The 23,326-nt window shown below is 47.7% G+C and overlaps 2 protein-coding genes across 6 annotated transcripts in view; one reads left to right on the plus strand and one right to left on the minus strand.

Annotated features, from left to right (window-relative positions):
- LOC6902283 (chaoptin) overlaps positions 1 to 23,326 on the plus strand; it is a 180,475-nt gene that overhangs the window by 116,980 nt on the left and 40,169 nt on the right. For all 3 annotated transcript variants that reach the window (XM_033385612.1, XM_033385611.1, XM_015185874.2), the window contains one exon: positions 8,393 to 8,431. The gene's annotated coding sequence lies outside the window, so the exon portion shown is untranslated. The remainder of the gene's footprint in view (positions 1 to 8,392; positions 8,432 to 23,326) is intronic.
- The window catches only part of fog (folded gastrulation), a 33,278-nt gene continuing 11,318 nt past the window's right edge, over positions 1,367 to 23,326 (minus strand). The window contains exons 2-3 of one of the 3 annotated variants that reach the window (XM_033385613.1): positions 22,193 to 22,351; positions 1,367 to 5,135 (exon numbers count right to left, since the gene is read on the minus strand). In XM_033385613.1, coding sequence (XP_033241504.1) covers positions 2,626 to 5,076 — 2,451 coding nt within the window. In that variant the 5' untranslated portion in view covers positions 5,077 to 5,135; positions 22,193 to 22,351 and the 3' untranslated portion in view covers positions 1,367 to 2,625. Of the gene's footprint in view, positions 5,136 to 12,466; positions 12,651 to 22,192; positions 22,352 to 23,326 lie in introns of those variants that run through there. The other 2 variants (XM_033385614.1, XM_001355664.4) reach the window with 2 other exon arrangements.

Below are 23,326 nucleotides of genomic sequence, written 5' to 3' on the forward strand. Positions count from 1 at the left end.
GTGGGCTCTGGAGTCTCTACTGTACAGCTACATGTAGAAATCAGGAGTATATGGGAATTCTACAAGAGATCTACATAAGCGCACAGCATGTCAAAGGCAGGCATCTACATCTACATGCATTCGACATTTACTTTGCAGCCAGAAAGTATGCAATGAAAAAGGAAAAGCATTTATGGGGAAACGACTGGAACGAACATTCACAATAGCTGGTGGAACAGGAGCAGTCCCAGGAGCAGGTGAAAGTGGGCCGGAAACGGGATGCGTATTCACATTCAGATTCAGTTTCTCAGCTGCTGCAATCAGCGATTAATGCAGCTCGTTAGGCAAACACACAGTCCCTAAAAATACACACCCACACACACACACACAGATGCACACACTCGCAAACACATATGAAGGGAAGGCAGAGGCAGAGGAGTCGCTGCTGCTGCTGCTCGCATGATTTTATTCGCCATGTTAACATCCCGCCTGCATATGTTTACCCAAGACATTTTTCTGCCACAAAAAAACGATCCAGGCAGAACAGAGATAGCAAACAGAGCGAGAGAGAGAGAGAGGGAGGGGGAAATGGGGAAATGCTGAATTTTCCTAATGGCATTTTTCGGGAACGTACAGCAGCCAGCCAGCTCCTCTCACACCTACAGATTTGTGCGAGAATGTTTGGGCACCTAACGAGGGACGATCCACGGGAATATGATATGCGACTTTTAATGGGAAGGAAGGAAAGTCCCCGAACAGCCCTCGCTAGAGTGTGTGTACAGTCCTTCTCATGCTTGCATAAGCTTCCTGTCGCTGATTTTGTTTCCATCCTTCAGTCGCAAATTTGTGGAATGGATTCGTCAGTGGCCCAGCGACAGCTGCCACATCTGCCTCTTCCTCTCTTCCTCTCTCCCTTGCTCATGTGTGTGTGTGTGCATCCTTCCATCCTCTTTGGAGCCACTCAAAGGGGCCTGCCGCCTGTTTGTCTCTCAGTTGGTTACACGGCAAAAGGGCTAAACCTGCGCAACATTCTTCAATTTTTTGCTCCCTATTCCCTGCTCCCTGCTCCCTGCTTCCCCTCTGATTTCTGGTTTGACTTGCACGGCGACCTTTGTCGGCCGCCAGAGTGCGATGGGGCCAGGGGGCTGGTGCGGACAGGCAGGCAGCCGGGCAGCCTCTGGGCAGCACGCCCGCTCCATTACAGTTGAATGAGTTTGCCGTTTGTCCTGCTGGCTCCACCGCTTAAGTTCTCCCTGCTCTTAATCCCGCATAAACGCGGCCAATTCATACTTGGAGAACTCGCCACAAAGCGGCATGCCACAAGCGACAATTGTCGGGCTATGAAATCATGGAAAGCCCCCCCCACAAAAGAAGGAAAAGCCAACGGTTTTTGCATTTATCGTATTTGTTTTTCTTCAGAACTTTGGTTGTTGGTAGAATTTCAATTGACAAAAAAAAAGAAGCATCTTTCGTTTCGTTTCACACTTTCGCTGCGTGGCCATACAGATACAGATGCACAGATACTCGGATACTTGGATACTCGGATACAGGGACTGTATCCAGTGGGGCAAGAGGATCGAAACGAACGCAGATCTCTATTTCCTATATACATGCACTACATTTACATTTACAATTACATTTAGTTTCGATTTTAGTTTAGCTTTTTGTTTGGTTTACAATACGAGTGTGTGTGTGTGTGGTGTGTGTGTGTGTGGTGTGTGTGTGTGGGTATAGCATAAATAGTACGCTTAAATGCTAGCAAGAAGATACAGATACAGATACAGATACAAATCTTTGTGGTGGCATCTTGAAATCATCTTTAAAATTAAATATACGATATATACACAGAGACAGAGCTACAACAAATGCTGGATTATACAATACAATAATAATAATAATAATATTAATTCATAAAAAAAAAAATACAATACATCGAAAGATTCCATTCCGCACGTTCCACATTCCACAATCCACAATCCACACTCCACTCCGTTGGATATACAAAATACATTTATGTGGTTCTTAGATCTAGGGGTTCTATTCCGTAAATAATCACAATTAAATATTGCTAAGGTTTCGCGACGGCGGCAGCAACGACAGCAGCAGCAGCGGCGGCGGCGGTGGCAGTGCCACATAAAACTATTGTAATAAAAAAAAAAAAACAGCTCTGACTAAAATTAAATCAACAACTTAAAACATGCAGCACTTTTAAATATTTTAACACAAGAAGATGGAAAATCTTTCAAGAAAATAACGCCAATCGAAAGGGGGAATATGGTAATGAAACAAAATTAGTTGTTGCTATTTACAAATCGGGGGTAATCGGGGACTCGGGGAGTTTTGGCATTAATAAAAGACTAAAACGTAAAAGGGCTACAAAGGGGACTCAAAGGGGATCCCCATCTGAAGATATATAGATTGGTTTTTGGTGCAAAGGTGAACGAACAACTGGGGACAGACTTCAACACAAATTGAAAACGCTGTTGCTGACACACGGCACTACACCCTACGCTGCTCAACACTGCTCGGCGCTGATCAACACTGATCCACACTGATGCTCCAGGCGACTCTGTTCTTCGTTTCCAGAGCCACAGGGAGCACTCTCTCTCTCTCGCTCTACTCTCTCGGCCGCTGATGTGGCTGCTGTTAGCGTCGCGGTGGCAGCGTGGCGGCCATGGCCCCATCGCCCGCTCGAAATGTGCTAAAGAAACGCAGCAACAGCGCCCGATCCTCGCCATTCCTGTCGACCTGACGATCGAGCCGCCAGCCAATATTCGGCAGCCACCAGAATGGTGTATACTCATCGTCAACCTTGCTGCTGCTGCTGCTGCTTCCGCTGCTGCTGCTGGTGTTGGTGTTGGGTGTTGTTGTTGCTGCTGCTGCTGCTGCTGTGGATGTTGCCACTGTCGTTGTTTCATCTTCCGCCTGTGCTACTCTAATTATTTTACTATTTCTATTGCTACGATTTGTATTAATACTTAAATGTGATGTTGCTGCCGTTGTAGATGTTGCTGTTGCTGCTGCCGCTGCTGTTGCTGCTGGTGTTGCTGCTGCTGTGGTGCTAGTAGTGCTTTCTGTTGCGGCTATTTTTGCAGTTGTCTCTGTTGTTGTTGTGGCTGTTGCTTGTGGCATGAGCTTTGACCAATTTGTAGAACTTTCTGTGGCATAAGACGTGGATGATGCCTCAGTGCTGCTGCCGCTGCTGCTGCTGCTGCTGCTGGAGGTTTGCTGCTGCTGCCGTTGCTGCTGCAACAATCGCCGCGTGCCCTTTACCAGCTCGTTTATTTTCCGCAATTCCTCATCGACATTAATCTCACCGCCAATGGTATTTGTCATTAAATTGTCGCTCTCCTCCTCCGCCTCCTCGTCTAGCAAAGGGTACTCTCCACTCAAGATGTGGCTACTGATGCTGCTGCTGCTGCTGCTGCTGGCGGGGATCTCTGTGGTTGTTGTGCCAACCACATCTTTGGGGATCTGCTGATAATGAAACCGGTCGTGCTCGGTGGCGGCGGCGGCGGCGGCCTCTTGGGTTTCAGCCTCAATTGTCGTTGTCGTGGACTGTGTGGATGTTGTGGATGATGTTGCTGCTTCTGCTGTCACCTGAACCGGTTGCACTTTCGATTTTATCAAAAGCAGGCGATTTCCACCTTCATCTATCTCTGGTTCTTCTTTCTGATTCGTTTGCGGATGCTGGGCTGGAGATGGAGATGGAGGTGAAGACGATGATGATGACGATGACGATGACGAAGACTCCTCCATTGTCGTCTCCGCCTCCACAACGGTGCTGGGGCTGGTGCTGGTGCTGGAGCTGGTGGTCTCCGTTGTGTCGGTAGTGGCCTCGTCTTCTACATCCACAATATCTGTGGTGGTTTCCTCCTCCTCCGTCTCCATCTCCGTCTCCTGCTCTACTTGTGGATCTTCTTGATCGGCGCTTAACGGCGGCGCCACACGGCGATGATTGAAGGGCGGCGGCGGCGGCAACAGCTCGATGCTGCTGCCCTCGTAGGCCGGCAGAAAGGCATCGACCTTGAGCAGCTGAGCCAGATCCGCCTCCGCCTCCGCATTGCCATTCACCTTAAAGTCCCCCACTCCATTGCGACTTGGATTCGCACTGGCATTCGTTTTTCCACTCTCATTTGCATCCGCATTCGAGTCGGCAGTCGTCAGGGAACTTGTCACCAGAACAACCGACGACGAGGAGGCATCTGGGGGCGCCATCTGACCCCCCGCGGGCACCACAATGGCCGCAATGTTGCCAATGTCAATGTTGGACGACGTCGTGGACAGAGCATTGCTGGAGGCGGCCTGGAGATCTCCTCCAGCAGGAATGCGATTGCTGGGAGTTGGCTTTGGATTCGGTGTAGCTGTGGGCGTGGTTGCAGGCTTCGGCGTGGTGGTGGTGGTGGCGGTGGCGGTGGTGGCTGTGGCCGCAACTATTGGTGGCAGCCTGGCTGTCTCCTCCTCGGGCGACTCCTCGGGTGAGGACTCCCCGCCGAGGGCGGGGCCCGTGGGAAACTTCTTTTCGAATATATTAAACTTGAGCGGAGCGTCCGCACTGGGCAGGGCCTGGTCCTCGCCTCCGGCCTCTCCCGTCGTTGGCTGCGACTGCGGCTCCAGGTCGTAGAGCAGCTCGTCGCCGGACACCTCCTCGCTGCCGTCCTCGCTGTAGTCGTAGTCCGTGATGATGGCCGTGGGACTGCCGGAGCCGGGAGCCCCCGCATTCGCGTAGATCAGCTCCTGCTTGAGCAGATCGGCGGGGTCGATGTTGATCTGCGGGATGCAGTGCTCGTTGTAGAGCGTGTGCCCCGGCGGACAGTGGCGGAAGGGGAGCGTGAATATCGACTTGGCCGTCACCTTCTTCTCCTTCTCGAGGCTCTTCTGCTCCAGCGGCAGGCTCAGCCACTCGTCCCAGGCCATCCGCTGGGCGTTGCCCTCGATCGGACGCGACGTGATGGGCAGGGCATCGGCTCCGCCCTCCAGATGCAGATTCAGGGCGGCCACTGCCAGCAGGAAGTTCATTAGCCAGCGGCTGGAACCAGCACTAGTTCTAGTTCTAGTTCCAGTTCCAGTTCCAGTTCCAGTTCTTGACGATGCCATCGTGAGTCCCAGCCAATCGCCAATCCTCCAGTTCCTGGATTGCTTTCTTCTATTAATCGCTGCAATCAGAAGAGAGAAAGAGAAAGAGAGAACGTTTAGTACTTGCCACCCAATGTGTCTTGTGCCCCATCCCTATCTCCTTTGTTTTTGTGGCAGCTGTTTCAACCAGCCAGCCACCCCTCCCTGCCCTTGCCCCTTATTTGTGTGTGGCATGAAACATATACCGGTTCTGAGAGGCCGCACACCGAGCCCAAAGCCCAGAGCCCAAAGCCCAGAGCCAGAGCCGAAGCCAGGGCCCTCCTCTCATCGTACAATGGGATCATTGGGGGAATTACTTGTCAAATTTTCTCTAAAAGCTCATCTGGAAAAGTATCCTCAAGCGGTGGAAACGATACCAAGCCTTAAGTGACCAAGGGGCACTGCTGCACGACGCGGTACGCTTCTAATGGTCTTTCGTATGTCTTTCTGTGAGCACTGCTTGGAATTCTTACGAAGAATTTACTTCCCCAAAGTCGTGATTCGGTCTCTCTTTTTGAATATTCCTTGAGTTCCTTTCGAATCGGCTTCCAGAGTGATCTTCTCTCATCAACAGCCTCTTAAGAGTCATTCGTTTGTCGATGGATATCATTGGATTCCATTGGCGATAACCTTAGCGATATTTATTTTCTTCCCACTGAATGGTCGACAATTTGTTGTCAAAGTTTTATGGCTGCCACTGTATTCCAAGATGTACCCAGAGATGGAGATGGAGATGGTTTTCGAGTCACACACAAAAAGATTGTGGCAGCCCCCGGTGGATCTCCCTTCCGCTCAGAGAGGGTAAGGGGAACCCCCCTACCCCGTCCACAAAGTAGTGGCTTCTCCTCAAAACATCATTCAGCGACGGTGGCTGTGCGGGGCAGTGTGTGTTGTCATAATCAACGGGGCAACAATAATAAAAATAAGCAGCAACTTGTTGCTTGTTGTGGCATGTGGCATGCTGTTGCTGTTGCACTTTGCTTAAGCACATCTTTCAGGCAGGGGGCACGCACAAATGTTTACACACGCGGCGGCGGGGCAAGCGAAGAGCGATGTGGTGTGGTGTGGCATGGCGTGGCGTGGTGTTTATACAGATATATGTAGGTTATCTGCGGGTTCTTAGAATTTATGGGTTCAAGTGTGTGTGGCACCACCGCCGCCACCGCCGCGACCGCGACTCTCGTGCAACTGTTGCACTCTCCTCTCCTCTGCTCTCCTCTCAAGTTTATGGCTGGTGCTGTTGTTGTCATTATTACTTGTTAATAGCCCTTGCCCGGCCCCTTCCCTCGGTCGCGTATCGGTCATAAAAACCGTTCACGACGACACGACCCGTTGTCCGTCCCTCTGTCCATCCGTCCGTCCCTCTGTCCGTCCGTCCGCCTGTCCGGCTTGCAGCGGAACTCCGCTCTGCTCAAAATCTCATTGAATCTCCTGCCCTGCGAGTGCGTGAGTCCGAGTGCGTGTGTGAATGTCAAGTACCTCGCCGAGTCGAGTGTCTTCTGCCTGATAAGGTTAATGCCATAACGGTACTTATATACCCACACACACACACACACACACACATAGTACATATGTGACCTATAACAATGACTTTGACACCCGCATTAGAGCCCAAATTGAAGCGCTTGGGAGCGGCAGGGGCACGGTTGGTGCACCGCTTGGCTGCACTTGCCACTTGATGGCTGCCGATGGACGATAGGAAGAGGTTGTGCGAAGAACAAAGCCCAATCGCCCAGCTGTATATCGATATATCTATAGTCCCACGGATTCCCAGATCATTCGCTTTAGGACTGGAATTCGCTTTAAGTTGGAAAATCCACTATCAGCGGGGCAGTCTTGCCCGAAATCGCCCGAAATCGATGCTCGAATTGACACTGACATCCTTCGAAATGCATTTGCCAAAGCCCCATCCACCCCTCCACCCATCCACCCCTCCACCCATCCCCCAGTATCCAATCCCCCGTTTAATGTGCTGTTCTATTTCCTGTTTCGATTTGCTAATCTATATTTATGAACCCGCCCGCCCTTTGGTCCTGTTCAAGGGAGATGGCAGTCAGGACGAAAGACTCATGTGATGTGACGATGGCTGCTGTTCCGGGGGCGGCGGCGGCTGTCACCAGGAATCAAATGTTATTTCAGCCACGCGAGAGCCATCAACTGGCCTCCGCCTCCGCCGCCGCCTCCGCCGCCGCCTCCTCTGCATCCGTTGGTCAGTCACGAACATCGTCAGAGGGTCTAGGATAGGACGGCATAGGACGGGCTAGGATAGTGGGACCATTCCATGTCCATGTCCATGTCTCTTCCATTCTGCGGAGCCAGAGCCTCAGTTCCTATATCAGTTCATCTGTCAGCTTCGTGGAGCCCAAATTGAAATCAACTTCACACGTCGCAAATTTTTAATTAAAAATCAGCAACTGATGTCGATTTGGGGGCACCAGACGAGACGAGACGAGCGGAGAGGAGACGACAGATGCGAACGGGTGTGGAGCATCAGAAAGCCGCAGGTTTTCTTTCCTTTTTTCTTCTGTAGACTTTTTTGCGTTCTGTTCCCTGTTCTGTTCTGTTTGTTTGTCTGTCTGTTTGTTTGTTTGTCAGAATCGGACAGCATTTGATGGCTTTAACGCGGGCATGGAATGGCCACGGACATACAGTTTTTTGGGGACGTTCCGTGTGTGCTGGGGAGATGCCTCGACATAATTCCTTGCAAACATACATTGACATCTTGCTAATACATAACAACACGGCGCAGAACCCACACAGGACAGGACACCACACACACAGGATCCGAAGAGGACACGGGACGAAGGACACAGGACACGTAGCCATTGCGCGTTGGGTTGGGTAGACTCTGAGTCTCATGCTGATGCTGATGCTGATGCTGCTTCGTGCTCGCACGTATTCAATTCGATTCAATGATTCAATCCCGTATCCCGCATCCCGCATCCCGTATCCCGTATCCCGTAGCCCGGATTCTGGATTCAGGATTCCGCATCCTGACAAACACGCACAGAGGACGCCTGGACGACTCGTAACCAAACGAGTGCGTGCACATGAGTTGCACGCTCCCTCTCTTGTCTTGCTATTCATTTGCCCTGTTTTTTGTGGCCTTCCTGCAATGTCTCGTTGCTTTTTCCGCATAGCCCCATCTCTGGCCATGTCCCCGCTTATCGGCATCAGCATTCAGCAGTGTCCATGTCCCCCAGCTCTAAGCATTCCATATTGCACGAGTGTCCTTCACACATCCTTCGTTTCTTATTTCCCATTTCTCATTTTCCATTTCCTGTTTCTCTATTTCCAGGATCTTCCAGTCGATTGGGTTTCAGAATTTCACCACAAAGTAAGTACAGCAAAGAAGCGATCGCTTAGGCCATTCCAAGCCTATCGATAACTAATCGATTGTAAATCGATTTCACAAAATTTAACAATTGGTTTAAAAATCGCATTTTTTTGCATAATTTTTGTAATCGAATGATCGATAATTCAATGATCAATACAGATTATGGATATCGATCATTAATCGATTGTTACTGAATTTCTAGAAACATCAGGCTTTAAAGAACCATTCAATAATCCCAATCGGTAAGTGTCGATATACTAGGGCTTTCGATAATTAATCGATTGTTACTGAATTTCGTAAAAGTCAGAATTTGTTGGACAATCGCATTTAAAGTTTCGATAAATTATCAATCAGTAATCAAAAGAACCATTCAATGATCCCATTCGATAAGTGTCGATAAATTATTGCTATCGATAGTAAATCGATTGTTACTGAATTTTCCAAGGCTCCAGAACTTAATGGGCACGATGATTAGCGTGGCATCATTTGTGATCTCATCGGATGTCTACGATCGAACTGCATCACATGACAGAGTCTTCCTTCCCTCCCTTTCTACTTCTCAGATTCCCCTATTATAGAAACCAATTGGGCGGCCATTTGGATGGCGGGAGGCAGTGAAAAATAACATCTGGACATTCGTTTTCGAATGGCCATTACCTCGTACTCGCACTCGTGCTCGATGCTTAAAGTAGTTCAATTAGCTGCAAGTGTGTGTTGCTGGGGAGAGCAGTACGGGGGCGGCAGCGAGGTACAGTTGTGCGCAAAATGTGTGCCATTAGAATGGAACGGTAGGCGGTGTGGGGGCGGGGAGGGGGAGGGGGTTCATTATGCATTCGACTATGTCAATGTCTCTGTCGCTGGTCAAGAATTATACAATCCGAAGCCTCGAACGTCTCGAACGCCTCGATTCCGATTCCGAAATGTATCTTTGTATCTTTTGGGTCTTGTTCGAATGTTGTTACGGTTGCTGTGACTCTTGCTGTCGCCTATCGCCCCACGCACGTGGATTGCCGCTGCTGTTTCTGTGGCTGATTTGTCAACGATTTTATGGCCACTCGTTCACAGTGTCAACCAGTTTTCTGGCTTCGCTTCTCTTTTCCAATATTATGTATCGCATACTGCGATACTCTTTCATTTATGGAGGGTATAGCCATTTGCCAGACGAAGGAAGCGATCCAGCACCAATGATGATCCGTAAGGTTTCTTGAGGGATTTCCTTGAGATTTTCCCAGATGAAACAGAGATAAAGCCAGATCTCGATAGCATCTTTGGAAAGACTCTCCCACTTGTTGCATCCCTGTATCTGGTGATCCGCTAGAGTATCTACCACTTGGCCAGCCGTTCGGTTAGCCTTCAGTTCTTGTTTTGATTTTTGTGGGGCCTGAGGAAAATGCAAAACCGAAACGAACCGAAATGCTCGTAAAAACAGAAGTTACAACAGCAGCAGCAGCAGCCGCAGTCACATGCAAAGCAAAAGCTGTACTTGGAGGCAGCCCAAGTGGTGGCTCTCAGCCGCTGAGCAATCACTCAAGACAGACAGAGACAGAGAGAGAGAGAGAGGGGGAGGGAGACACTTGGCCAGGCTGCCAAAAGACGACGGCCTGGCCGAAACCTGCTGCTGGCGACACTTGAACGGGTGCCCCGTTACCACCGTTAAAGTGTCCGACTGACTGCCGTCTAGGCCCTCATTCGATTATATCTAATATACCACCCCACCCTCTTCCCAATGAGCCACTGACATCACTGACATCATCCACCGAACGCCAGAGAGACAATCAATGCGCTTTGTTCCGCTGTAATACCCTGTAGTACCCTCGGCAAGAGCAGGCAAGGCCAGCAGAACCCGTGTGCAAAATGAATTACGGAATTATCTAGAATCAGCGTTTCCCTCTCTGTCTCTGCGGATGATCTGTGGCTGTGGCTGTGGCGGTGGCTGTGGTGTCTACGTGCCCCATCGAAGGCACTTCTCACGCCAATTTTCCCCCACAAAACGCTCACGCTTTTCCATCTCTCCAGCTGCCATGCCTCCGCATTTCTCTTCTCCCTGGAGTCCCCCGACTTGTGACTTTATGGCTGGATCATAAATTGTGTATTCAAATTGTGAATTGATTTCCAAACAAAACTGATTCCCGAGCCGAAATGCGTGTGAAAATCTTCAGATTGGGCAAAAGAGGCGTAAGAAAACGCAATTAGATTTCAATTACGACTGATTGGGGGGCACATGGGGCTCGCAGCAGGTGCTGGAATCATTTCACAGTTGCAAAATCCGCTCTGAAAGCGAAAACATATCAGAAAATCGAATGGCAAGGGGCGGGGGGATCTGCAAAATGCACTTCTTCCCCTCCCCCCGGGTCGCCCCCCAACAAATTTGGGGCACACACGATCGACGATCAGCGATCAGCGATCAGCGATGCCCCAATGTTGCCGCTGACTGCCACTGCCACTGCCACAAACTGATTGCCGACTGCCGACTGCTGCTGTTGTTGGCACAGGCCATGGACAGGGAGAAGACAGACCTGAAACGCGCGTTCGAGAAATGCGCACGCAGACGCGTGCCGAATTCATAAAAAAAGGCATTCATTCGTTTCGATTCGATTCGATTTACAAGCCCCAAGACCCCAGAAAAGCCCCCAAGCCATCAGAACGCGAAGCCGGGCACGAAATTTGAGCCCCCAATAAATATGAGAATCAGCCAAAAAAAAACACACACAGAACACACAGAAAAATTGGGCGAACCAGAGGTGCAGAATGGTCGATAGGGAGGGAGATGGGGGGGGGGGGAGGGGGAAGGAGGGGTAAGTAATCAGAGAGAGAGAATACGAATGGGCTTTAGAGACTCCATCGAATGCCCTGCAATGAGACTGAAATTCTGAGAAATCCCCGATATTTGGGAAGGAAAATGGGAGTTTTATTCCCCTTGAGTTCCATGTCTAAAGATTGAATCGTATCTGAATACTGAATGTATCTTAAAACGTGCCACTTCTATCGGAGCAGAGGTAAACGATAGATGAAGATCCAAACAGAACAGATTGAAGCATTCAATATTGTTTCTATCGTAGGGTGTACTTAATAGATCTTAAGGAATACCTTCAGATACAGATACAGGCCATGAAGATCCCTAACAACTTCCCACTGAATCTGCCATTAAAGCATTCAATTATACCCTTTTGGTATCCTTCAATTATGTCTCTCTCAGAATAGGGAGCATCCTTTATCTACGATCTTAGCCGCTGAAATTTGCTTGATTTCCATTCCGATTGATTCAAATTAAGTAAAATATTCCGATATTGTTCAAATAAAGTCACGGTATTAATTTTCTTTTGGAATTTCGAATTCCGATTCCCATTTAATTCGCCCAAGCCCGAGCCCATGACTCATGACTCATGGCTGTCCATAAGCCCTACGGCCCTACGGCCCTCCCACTCTCCCATTGATATCCCCGTGATTTGCATAATCAGTGATTAGTTGGGAGGAGCGAGGAGGGAGGAGGTCTTCGGGACTGAGTCTGATATATGTATGAATACGATTATGAGTGGCGGCATGAATGGAGGGGCTTGGACTGGCATTGAGCCCTCCCCTGGGTTAAGTATCTTAGGTGTTGCATGTGGCCATATGCCCCGTTCATTTATGTTCCGAGCACTTCTCGAAGTTCATGCCCCATCTTGCTGTGCCGATCCCCACCCACGCCCTGCGGTAGGGGAATATTTTTTGGCCAATTTTCACTGGTTTCGCGGTGCTGATGTTATGATTGTTATTGTTGTTGCACGAACACACAGGAAAAAAGAAAAAAACAAATAAAGGGAAATAAACCCCCGCAAAACAATGGAAAACTTAAAGAAAACAAATTGCGAATTTGTTATTGCTGTTCTTCGTTCAGGCCTGCTCCGTTGATTGATTCATTCGTTCATTCATTCATTCATTCATTCACTCGCAAATTACTGGATTGATTGAATTGCAAAGAAGACGAGGGGAAGGCGGAGAGGAGGATCGACTGACAGTCGAATGTGAATGTATCTTTTTGCGCAGTTAACTCACATTTTTCCTAGGGGCTTGTACTTTTTGTGGCACTTCACTTGCAGACTTGCGGGAAAAACAAAACCAAAGAAAACAAAGCACACGCGGAGGGACACACGGAGGGATTCTAGTTTTGCGCGAGTTTTCTTTTGCTGTGTTGCTGTGGCAGTCGCTTGTGGCAGCGACTTGAATGCCTGAAGATCTGAATACAGACTGAGCGGAAAATACACGAAAATATTCGTATCAACTAATAGACAGACAGTCGGGACGGGACGAGTACGGGGCAGGGAGATCGCATCCAAAACATTGCCCGAGAGCAGAGCAGAGCAGAGCACACACGACGATACAGATACACAGATACATTTACAGAGGCAACAGATACGAGAGATACGAGATACGAGAGAGAGAGCGGCGCATGGAGAAGATACATGCAACTTACGCAATGCCCAAGAACGCCGAACTGTGGCAGCCGACAGCAGAATTGGCGGTAAATCTTTTGCCACACTTGCTGTCATTGTTGCACGCTGATCCTGCCACACACACACACACACACACACACACTCTAAGGAAAGAGAAAGAGTGGGAGCGGAGCAAGGTGAGAGGCAGGGCGATCAGGTAGCAGCCGTAGGGCCTACATATCTACCTGCCGCCACACTCTTGGCCTTAGCCTTGAGCCACAACCGCAGCAGCAGCGGCAGCAGCAACGTATCTGTGAGATACGAATGTTACAGTTACACAAAGAGAGAGGGAGAGCGAGATGGCCACGTCCTTGCCGTAATCGCAATGTGAACGCCAAAAGTGAGAAAAGTATCTGAGTATCTGTATCTCCGTGTCTACTGATAGCAGACAGAGGCAAAAGATACACAAACCTGGCCATGAAATGCACTCGCTCTCTCTCCCTCAGAGGGCCAAGGCGAAGCCCCTGATAACGGCCGGCAGTGGCACGATGCATCGGATCCACGGACAGCAGTCGAGCGGCTCTGAAGGTGAGGGACACGCCGATAAGATGGTTCTGGAACCAGCCGATCCATTAGATATACATACATGTGTAAATACACTGAATATCTGATCGAAAAACCGAACAATTCAATTCGAAAACACAACTCAAATTGCTAGGACGGGTCCACTCATTAATCAATCGAGTCGTCCATTAATCCATCCGTGAGCTTTGATAAACATACGATGTGCAGCAAAAACAAAATAAGAAACACAAAAGCACAGACCAATTACCAATTACGGGCTTAAAAATTAATTTAAAAACCATACCAAAAACTCATTTATAATCGAGAAATAAATTTGAAAAATGCAATTCCAATCGATTAAATCTGAGCACAAAAAAAGCATTAATAAATGGACTGTCATTGCGGAATGCCTAAGAGATAGATTAGCGACAGTTACCCTTCAACAATCAGCCATTAATAGACAATCGATGCTATCGATTATCGATTATTTGTATGATTAAATTCGATTACTGTCTCTTAAGCTCGTATCGGTTCGAATGATCATCAAGTAATGCCTCCGATCTCTATCGTTTTTTATGGTATTTGAATGGATTAAATCGATTGAATGGTCATTTATTCGATTGGGATTCCTAAAAACATCAAAAATCAATAAATAATCGTTTCGACAATTGTGTTTATCACCCAAAAAAGAAGCAACAAATAAAACGAAAAATTTCCATCAACAAGAAACACACTCGAAACGATTAGAGAAAAGAAATCACAAAGCAAACATCGTCAAGCGGGGCGCCCTCTCAAGCGAAATTCGAGCCCCAAAACAGAACCTAGGTCAACACCTGCAGCCGCCCCCCCCTGACACTTGGCAACACGATCTGTAGATTCTTCACTCTTCAGTCGAAGAAAGGGAAGGGTACGGGTACGGGTATGGGTATGGGTATGGGTACGGGTCCAATGGCGAATAATCACTCCGATTCCGATTCCGATTTCGATTCCCCCTCGGGGGAAGCTTTCGCTTCGACGGCGACTTCGAGTGTTGTTTGCAATTCAATTAACGCTGTCAATGTCGACACATCATCGAAGGGACGGGGCAGACCCAGAGGTAGGAGGTAGGAGGTAGGGAGTGGGAGGTAAAAGATAGAGATACAATTACAAGATCAACGGCGAACAGCGAACGGCGAACGTCGGCCAAGAAACCCAGCGACCGTGTTTGATTTGGACAAAGTATCTCTATCTTTACACTATGTTCGAGACAAGTATGTGTATCTGTATCTGTATCTCTGCATTCATGATCGGATCGCAGCTCGCTGGCTCTCTGTTGACGCTGGCGGCCGTCTGTGGTTTATCAAACTCCGACTGTAGCCATTGTCTGGCCAAATTCTATGGATAGACAAATAGATAGTCAGACAACAGACAACACAGCCAACACAGACACAGAATGCACTGCACAAACAGCCGACAACAGGCCAGAGACGAGAGCGGCAAACAGAAGCGGCAACAAGTGGATGTGAAACAAACTTTACACGCATGCACCCGTACACTGAGAGAAAACAACGTGCATTCCGAATACAGAGTCTATAGATACAAGATTGGAGGAGGTGCTGGCTGGCTGCTCATTTGAGAGGGAAAACACTTTGGGAAAAGCTTTTCGTTGGTCTGAGATGTCACGCAACATGCGGCAGCGCCCATCGGTTGCCCTGCATTTGAATGCAGACCCCTATCCTTGCTCTCAGTGCAGCCACATATGCATACGACCATAATTCCATAAATTCCAGGAAGAAAACAGAACGATATGCATCGCTGTGGATCGGAGGAACATCTAATTGCACGGCCACTGAGTCATAGACCTCCATTCGGAACGGAACGGAATGGAACGGAATGGAACTTAGTGGTCTTTCCGTCCGATAAGCATCGATAGGGTCCGCTGGCGACACCGAAAAAAAGGAAGGTTGTCGTCGCACTTGAACCCCAACGGGGGCGCCTGTCATTGACATTGCATGTTGCAACCCCTGCCACTGGAACAATGGGCTTCCTTGTTTCTTGTTCAGTCCACAGTCCCCAATCCCCAATTCCCACCCAAATGTTGAACTCTCAATGACAAATGCTGTCCGAGTCTCTCTCTTCCCAATGGCTTGACGAATGGCCATTAAACGGCAGCCCAATTAGTAGTTTTAATAATCATAAAAAGCTCTGAAACTCACAAAAAAACACGAATCGAACAGCGGACATCGACTGGAAATATTACGATTAGTTGTACAGTTTTTGGCAACACATGCACGGACATGCATTGAGACAGAACTGGAACGGAGCTGGGGAGCTGGGCAGTTGGTGGAGCAGTGACCTTTGGGGCTCGGGGCTTGGGTCTGGGCTCTGGGCTCTGGGGGGTTCAGGGCACATGCCAGTGGCTCTGTCACGGGGGAAATGTGCAACAAGCTCTGAATCGTTTATCAATAGATCCATCAGTTATCGATCAAAAAGCGATAGCTCTAGGATTGGACACGAACTTAGTTCGATTACCAGCCATAGGCCATAAATGATTATTTATCGATATTCGATTTAGATACAAATAGGTATACAGTGCAATTGTTCGAAGAGTTCTCAGTTATTGAGTATTGTATATCGATTTCTGAAATATATTTCATCATTTTAGAGTCCATCCCCGAACTGCTTTCTATTCTACGCTCCTGGAATGGTGGCTGCGCTTTCCTCTGCCTGTGCTCCGAATATCTAAACTTGTTTCGGATACGACTATCCATAACCGATAAACGATGGCCTATTTAGACATTAGGCAACCCCCTTAACCCGTAGATAGTGCCACCCGAGGGAGGGGAGGGGGGACGCACGGAGGGCACGCAGGGCAGGCCCAAAATGGGGACAAAATTAGCTAATTGAAATAGCCTTCAATTGGTATTATGAAATATGCATATGCCAACAGCGATTTGGGCCAACAACGAATGGAATGGCCAATGGCCAATGGCCAGTGGAGAATGGGTGCGGTTGTGGATGGAGAGCCCTGCCACATACTCGTATATGCTAATCGATGGGTCGGTGGGCGGTGGGCGGGGGTCCGACCGGTGGCCAGTGACCGGACCCCTTGCCGTGTCGTGCCAGAAATCCCATTGAAAATTAAATGGAACACAATTTCATGTTTTATGATACTGTTGCCACATGCAACAGCAACATCATGTGTCGCTTGTCTGCGAATGTTGCTGCCATTTGCATTTTTATTTTATCAATTGTACGCGCATTTTATTTCCATTTTATTTACATTTTTTATTCATTTTTTGTATTTATTTTGTGTAATTTTTTTTAAGCAAAACTGCGAGGCTTTTCAACACTCGAAAGAAAGAAAGAGAGAAAACAATTGTTTATTATTTATTAAAGTATTTGTTGCTGCCGCTCTGCCACTTCCACACTTCCACACATCCACACATCCATTCGGTGTTTCGTATTTTGGTTTTTTGGCGCTGAATTCAAGGCCAGAAGAGACCTCTTTATTTGTTCCACATACGGGCTAGTACGGGGTGCGGGGTACGGGGTGCGGGCACGAGTGCGATTATGGGGAGCACTCGCTCGAATACTATTCATTCGTACTACATTTCATTGTTTAATTTGTTTGGCTTTTTCCCTGCTTCCCTTCTTCGGTGCTTTCGGGCTTTAAACGCAAACGGAATTGAAAAACAGATTTTGAAATGCTTTTTGGATATTTTCGTATTGCGATTCGGTTTTTTTTTTGTTGTTGTTCAAGTGTGAAAGTTTGTGGAATACCCCATACGGGGGGGAGGGGATTCTCAATTGAATGCAAATGCATCAAAATGAATATGAATATGAATGAAGATCGGCGCTTCGCTCCTCTCTTATTGTATGATAATTCCAAGATCTTGCGGACTCGAACCGGTTCGAGGCGCGTGCACGGGTCGTTCGTACAAATTGATTAGCTCTCAAAGTAAAGTGCAACGGGAGAATCCGCTAAACAGGTTCCGCGATTAAGAAGGAGATATCATGAATGTTTAACTCATTTTGAGAAGGGACTGGAAGTAGGTGTCTAATTGGATGGCTAACAGGTGATTAATGGAACTCTAACGCGCGGATTCCAGGGAGAAATGTAGCTCTAGCGACCGATGGGCACTGCTGCACGATAAGGGGATCTGTCTGCCAATGACTGCCTTTCATCCGGACTGTTTCGAGGCGGAAAGGAGTGCCAGCAACCGAGGAGCACTGCTGTACGATGGGCAACAAGTGTGAAACTAATGCCTGAATGATAAGCAAGTGGATTTGTGCTCCAAGTGGAAGAAAAGTCTTAAGGAATGGAATGGAAATAGTAAGGAAAGGACTGTCCAGGTTTGCCCTGGGGTGGGGGAGAGGGGGGGCCACAAGTAGCGACAAAGGTCAAGCCTCATCATTCCCGCCAATTGTGGATCCGTGGATCCGTAGATCCGTGGAACTGTGGGGAATGTCGGACCACCTTTTGCCGTTTTTTTAGTCCGGTTTTTCCAAACAATTTCCACCAATTGGCGTCTGGCTTGAATCGGTTTTCTGTCGCTGTCTCGCTGTAGCTGTTGCTGCAGCTTTTGCGGCTTATGCAATGCGTTTTCAAATGAATTGTTCGGCAAATCAATTTGCATATTGCGCGGCGCATTTGCGGTAACAGCAACCTGCCTCTTGGGACGGGGCAGGGGGCTGTGTGGCACCGCCACTACAGCAGCGGCAACAATTTACAAAAATATTTTTGTGTTTCACACTCAATTAATGCCAATTGACTGCGAAAATTGCCAACACCTTTGACACGTTTTCCCATTTGAGCGCGGCCCAGAGAGGCGGTGGGCGGGGGGGGGCGTGGCGGCCGATGGAAATGTGAAAACAATCTCTCACTCTCCCACAGAGTGTTCACGTGTATCTGTATGGGTGTCGGTATGGGTATCTGTGGCACACAATGCCCAAGCCAATTTGCTAGATATTCAATTTAATAGGACAGCAGAAGAGCAGAAGAGCAGAAGAGCAGAAGAGCCGAAGAGCAGAAGTCGCCTCGCGGTTGGCGCTCCGTAGTTCCATTCCAATAAATAAATAAATTGTCACATGCAAAATTCATGAGACAAAATACATTCCACTCCGCAACACAACCTCAAATTATTGACATTTTGAACGCAATTGAACTTTTCGCATAAATTTCCAGGCGCAGGCCCATCGAGGGGGGGGAGGGAGGAGCGGATATGGAATGTGGAAGGTTATTTCGCATTGAAATCGCATCGAATCGAATCGAATCGAATCGAGAACTGAATTGAATTGAATGAAATGTAATAGCTTAATTGATAAATAATTGTTATTGCTATTGCATTAAGTGGACAAGAAGGCAGGCCAAATGATGGTATTAATCAAAGTGAACGCCCATCCACACATCCCCACGTCCCCACATCCACACATCCACACTCCTCTCCGTCAGGGCGGTAATTGCAATTGGCATGATATTCGCAATGAATGAATGAATAAATGGATGTATGTGTGGATGAGGGGATGGACAGTTTGCACGGATTCACAGAAATGTGAGTCCTGCAATTATAAAGCAATCAAGAAAAGGCAAACCTTTTCTCCCGCTCTCTCGGGTAAAGAGATGCCAGAGCATATCCTGAGACAAAGCCAAAGACAAGGCATCTATCCAGCTATGTATTTATCCGGCCAGGAATCGGGTTCTATCCGATTCTACAGACTCGTATGTGGCAGACAGTTACTGAGAGTATCTGGGTATGTTTTCCCAATCAAAACGAAGCGAAACCTTCGACACTTTTCCTATAAAAGCAATGGCTTCGACCTACCGCAATAATTTCTTTGTTCTGCAACAGAATTTGCGGGTAAGTGCGAGTGTTTCCTGTATCTGTATCTACAAGATGTCAAAAAATATAGCACCTCTAGCTCATCCCTCGAAGAAATGCAGGAGAAGAGTCCGATCCGATAATCGATATACAAATGGGTTCTGCGATCTCTATCAACGGGAAAACCTACTCGTTTAATGGCAAGACATGGAAATTCTTGAATCTTGAATCTTTAATCGTTTTGTTCAATCACAGCTAGATGCTGCAATCCATAAGATACACGTACTATTCCGAGCATTGATCTTAAAAGTCGCGATGTTTCCACAGCTTTCCATTTGCCATTTTCCGTCTGCAGTCTTTCTTCTCTCATAGTTTACAGACAGACAGAGGAGAGTCTCCTGGCACGTCAATCAACGCTTAATCTGTGCCTGTGCCGTATAGTACTTGTACTACACTTAGTATATATTAATGTACTTAGTATATGTACTATGATTAATGGCCACAATGATTTTACGCTGCGATTTTGTGAAAAAAATGTATGCAAAAGGGGAAACACAATGCACTCCCACACCCACAATCTACACGCGTTCTCAGGGGCATTTGTGGGGCATGGGGCATGGGGCAGGGACAGAAGAAAGAGATATATGCCATTTAAAGAGAGACAGGGTGAGAAAGATCGCTCTCTCTCTCGTTCTTTCGCTTATTACATATTTTATTTATTTAAATTGTAATTTTTATTGTTTTTTGGGTGCATGGTCGTGGGGGAGTTATCTTCCGCCGATTGGAGGCTGTCCGCTTGTCCGTCAGCTGTGCTATCGCTTCCGGGTTGACAGAGACAGAGACAGAGAAGGCAGAGAGAGACAGAGACAGGGAGAGGGTCTGTCACAGTGAGAGGCCAGACATTGAGACACCATCTGATGGGCATGGACATGGGCATGGGATCTTCTGTGGAGGATCTCTGAGGGATCAGTAGGGCTTCGTAGAGTCACAGTACGAGCAAAAATGATTGCTTTAACGAGTGCACACTGTGCAGTGCTGCAGCTCTGAGGCCAAATGCAAATGCTCACGAATCCCTGGGGGGTTTTTATAGCCTTTTGGTTGGTTAACCCCGTTAGCAAGACGCAAGCGTGGTTTTTTTTTGTTTTTTTTTTGCATTCATTCGGGTTTTTTGCTTTTTTGCTGTTGTTTTTTTTTTTTGTATTTATTTATTTGTATCCCTCTTCAAAATTCATTGTGTGTTTGCCGTTGCTGCTGGTGTTGCTGTTGTTTTCGATTTTAATTTAATTAAAATTATGTCAACGCAATTGAAATGTTATTGAACCACGAAAGCACGAAGCGGCAGTCGTCGCCTGCCCCTCTGCCGCCCTGCCCCTCTGCCCCGCTGCCCCTCTGCCGTTGCCAAATCGACGAGTTCATTAATTTTGGATTTTGTAACTTTTATTCAATGTGCGGTAACACACTCGCAACAGCAGCAACAGCAACAGCAACAACATCGATATAGTACGAGCATGTAGCACTCGCCGGCAGGCAGGCTGGCACTCGTATATTTTATGCACATCGATTCGAACTTTGCAGAGAATTCCCATTATTTATGGTCACTGAGATAAAGAAACAGTCGGCAACTACATCGGGAATCGACAGGCAACAGCAACAGCAGCAGCATCAGCAGCAATTAAGAGCCAGAGGATGTGCTCGAACGAAGGAATGCCCTACAGAGGGTCCCAAAAGGGACTCCCAGTGCTCCCAGGGAGAACGAGGAGACAGGATCATTCCCGGTTCCCATAATGCATCCTTTGACCTTTGACTGAAGCCTCTTACCTGAAGCATATCCAAAGGATCTCAAAGGATCAATAATACATCTTCAATTCGGTAAAGTTTCTTGGGTAAACCTTCTATTTTGTTGTCACACTTCTTCAAAGGTTTTCTTTGATTTATTTCCTTAACCATTTTCAAAGATATTCAATCCTAAAAGAAGCATTATTTAAGCCTCTTTCTTGCGTTTCATCTGATATTTTGGTATTAATTGGTAATTGTATCTTCCCGTCAGCAAGCGGTAATTATCGTAAGGTTTCAATAGTTCTTTTAAGGTTTGCTTTGAAGCATTCGAAAAGCGTTAGATCTGCCCTTCGATGGAGTTTCATGGAACACAACTAATTGGTGGGTTTCCCCCTAACAGCCTCACAGCGAATATTAGAAACCTCATAAATATCAAGGGAACTAAACAGAAGCCCCAAGTGGACTTACATCAAGAGGAATCTCCCAGGAAATTATGATAGTTCAGACCCCATTTAGTACCATAAATGAGGAGCTCTTCAACAGTGGGGGGGCCTGGCCTTCTGCCTCTGCCACGTCACGTATGAGTGTGTGTGTGTGTGTGTGTGTGTGACATACCCCTTAATGCTCTCGGCGGACTCCCCGACGTTTTTTGTGCCCTGGAAAATGCATTTTCAGCAGAAAGTCGGGCCAACAACTGGCCAATTGGCAAGAGCGCAGAGTTGTTGTTGTGTTTAATCAACTAAAACGGGAAATAAAAAGCGAAAGGGCAAAAAGAACAGACACGCGAGAGCGTGAAAAAACTTGTCAACGCCCCCGCGAAATTATTCCCCGTTTTTTTGCTCAGAATTTATGGCATGCAAAATTATCACCGGAAAAAAAGTGGGCACAAGTGGGTGGGCAACTCTTTTGGGGCGGAACTTCTCCTTTAAATACTAAACTGCCAAGACGAAAATACTAGAAAAATGGCATCGAAATGTAGCAGCAGCGGGGTATTATTTAAGGAGTAAAATACCAAAAAAAATACCAACAAAAAATATCATTCCATATCGTATTCTGTACCATTTTCTGCAATGTCTGCAATGCAGATCCTCTCTTCCTAATCGTTTCCATAGCCCCCCGCCCCCCCTGCCCCTCCCGGACGATCCCCAATAAAAAATATATCTCTGGATATATGTGTGTGTGTGTGTGTGTGTGTAACCCGTACTCACCCCAAATCAGGCGGCCACATGAAAGCCAAATGATATATGAGTTCCAGAGAGAGAAAAAAACCTTTCTCTATCGCCGAATGTATCGTCGGGAGCGGTGCGCAGGATGCACTCCCTCTGGCGTTCCGGTCCTTTGCGGGGGGGGGGACACGTGGCTGGATACTGAAAATTAAAAAAGAGCAAGCCAGAAGCCAGAAATTAAAGCCACGAAATGTTGAAATGTTGAATCAACATTTATTTCGAGTCGAAGCCGAACGAAACTTTTGCGTTGATAAATCGAGGAAGCGGGGAAACAGGAGAGCGGCATGGCGGGGTGGCGGGGTGGGGGGAGAGGAAGGAAGCCAAACCAGATGAGAGGAAAATGAGAATAGAAATGAGTGGAACGAATGGTTGAGTGGTTGGCTGAGTGGGTGATTGGGTGATTGGGTGAGTGGGTGAGTGGGGCATGTGCCATATCCCGTATCCAAGAGGAAGTACAACGTGGGGGACTATCATCAAACGGACGGCCAACGGAATGGCGCACTTAACAAAATGCGACCTTGAGAGACCGAAAACATCGAAATTCCAAGAAGAACGACATCCGGGGGCGGTCTTAACGATAAGCATTATACAATATGCGATACATTGTATGTATGTGCTATCCATTGTAGGGCTCTACGATGCTCTACGATGTTCTGTGCTAGATTCTAGACCCTGCAGACACTTCTTCGTTTCGATCCCAAGATCCTTTCCTTGCCTGAGAATGCAGAAATAATCAACCCAGAGCATCAGTGGGCCTCCTTTCGGAGGATAACACCATGTAATACGAGCATTCCGCCCCCCGCCCCCCAAAGGGCACTCAAGTCTTCGTTTGAGCTTCAGATTTTGGTCTAGTTTTCCGTTTTTCCGCTTTCCCGTTTGCCATTTTCCGTATTTCGAACATTTCAGTGTAACAAATCCAGTTATTTGTTGAATTTGACAGTTTAATTCTACGCCTCGATGAGCGGACGAGAACATGAACATGAACCCCCCACTCCCCCTTACCCCGCTGCCCCCCTGCCAGCCAGGCAGCTCCCTCGGTTCGAACCGAACCCCAATCACAGGGGCTGTCTCCCCCCCTCTGTCTCTGTGCCACGCAATGTCTATTTCAATCCAACA

Source organism: Drosophila pseudoobscura, chromosome X (genome assembly GCF_009870125.1).
Source record: "Drosophila pseudoobscura strain MV-25-SWS-2005 chromosome X, UCI_Dpse_MV25, whole genome shotgun sequence".
Classification (NCBI taxonomy): Eukaryota; Metazoa; Arthropoda; class Insecta; order Diptera; family Drosophilidae; genus Drosophila; species Drosophila pseudoobscura.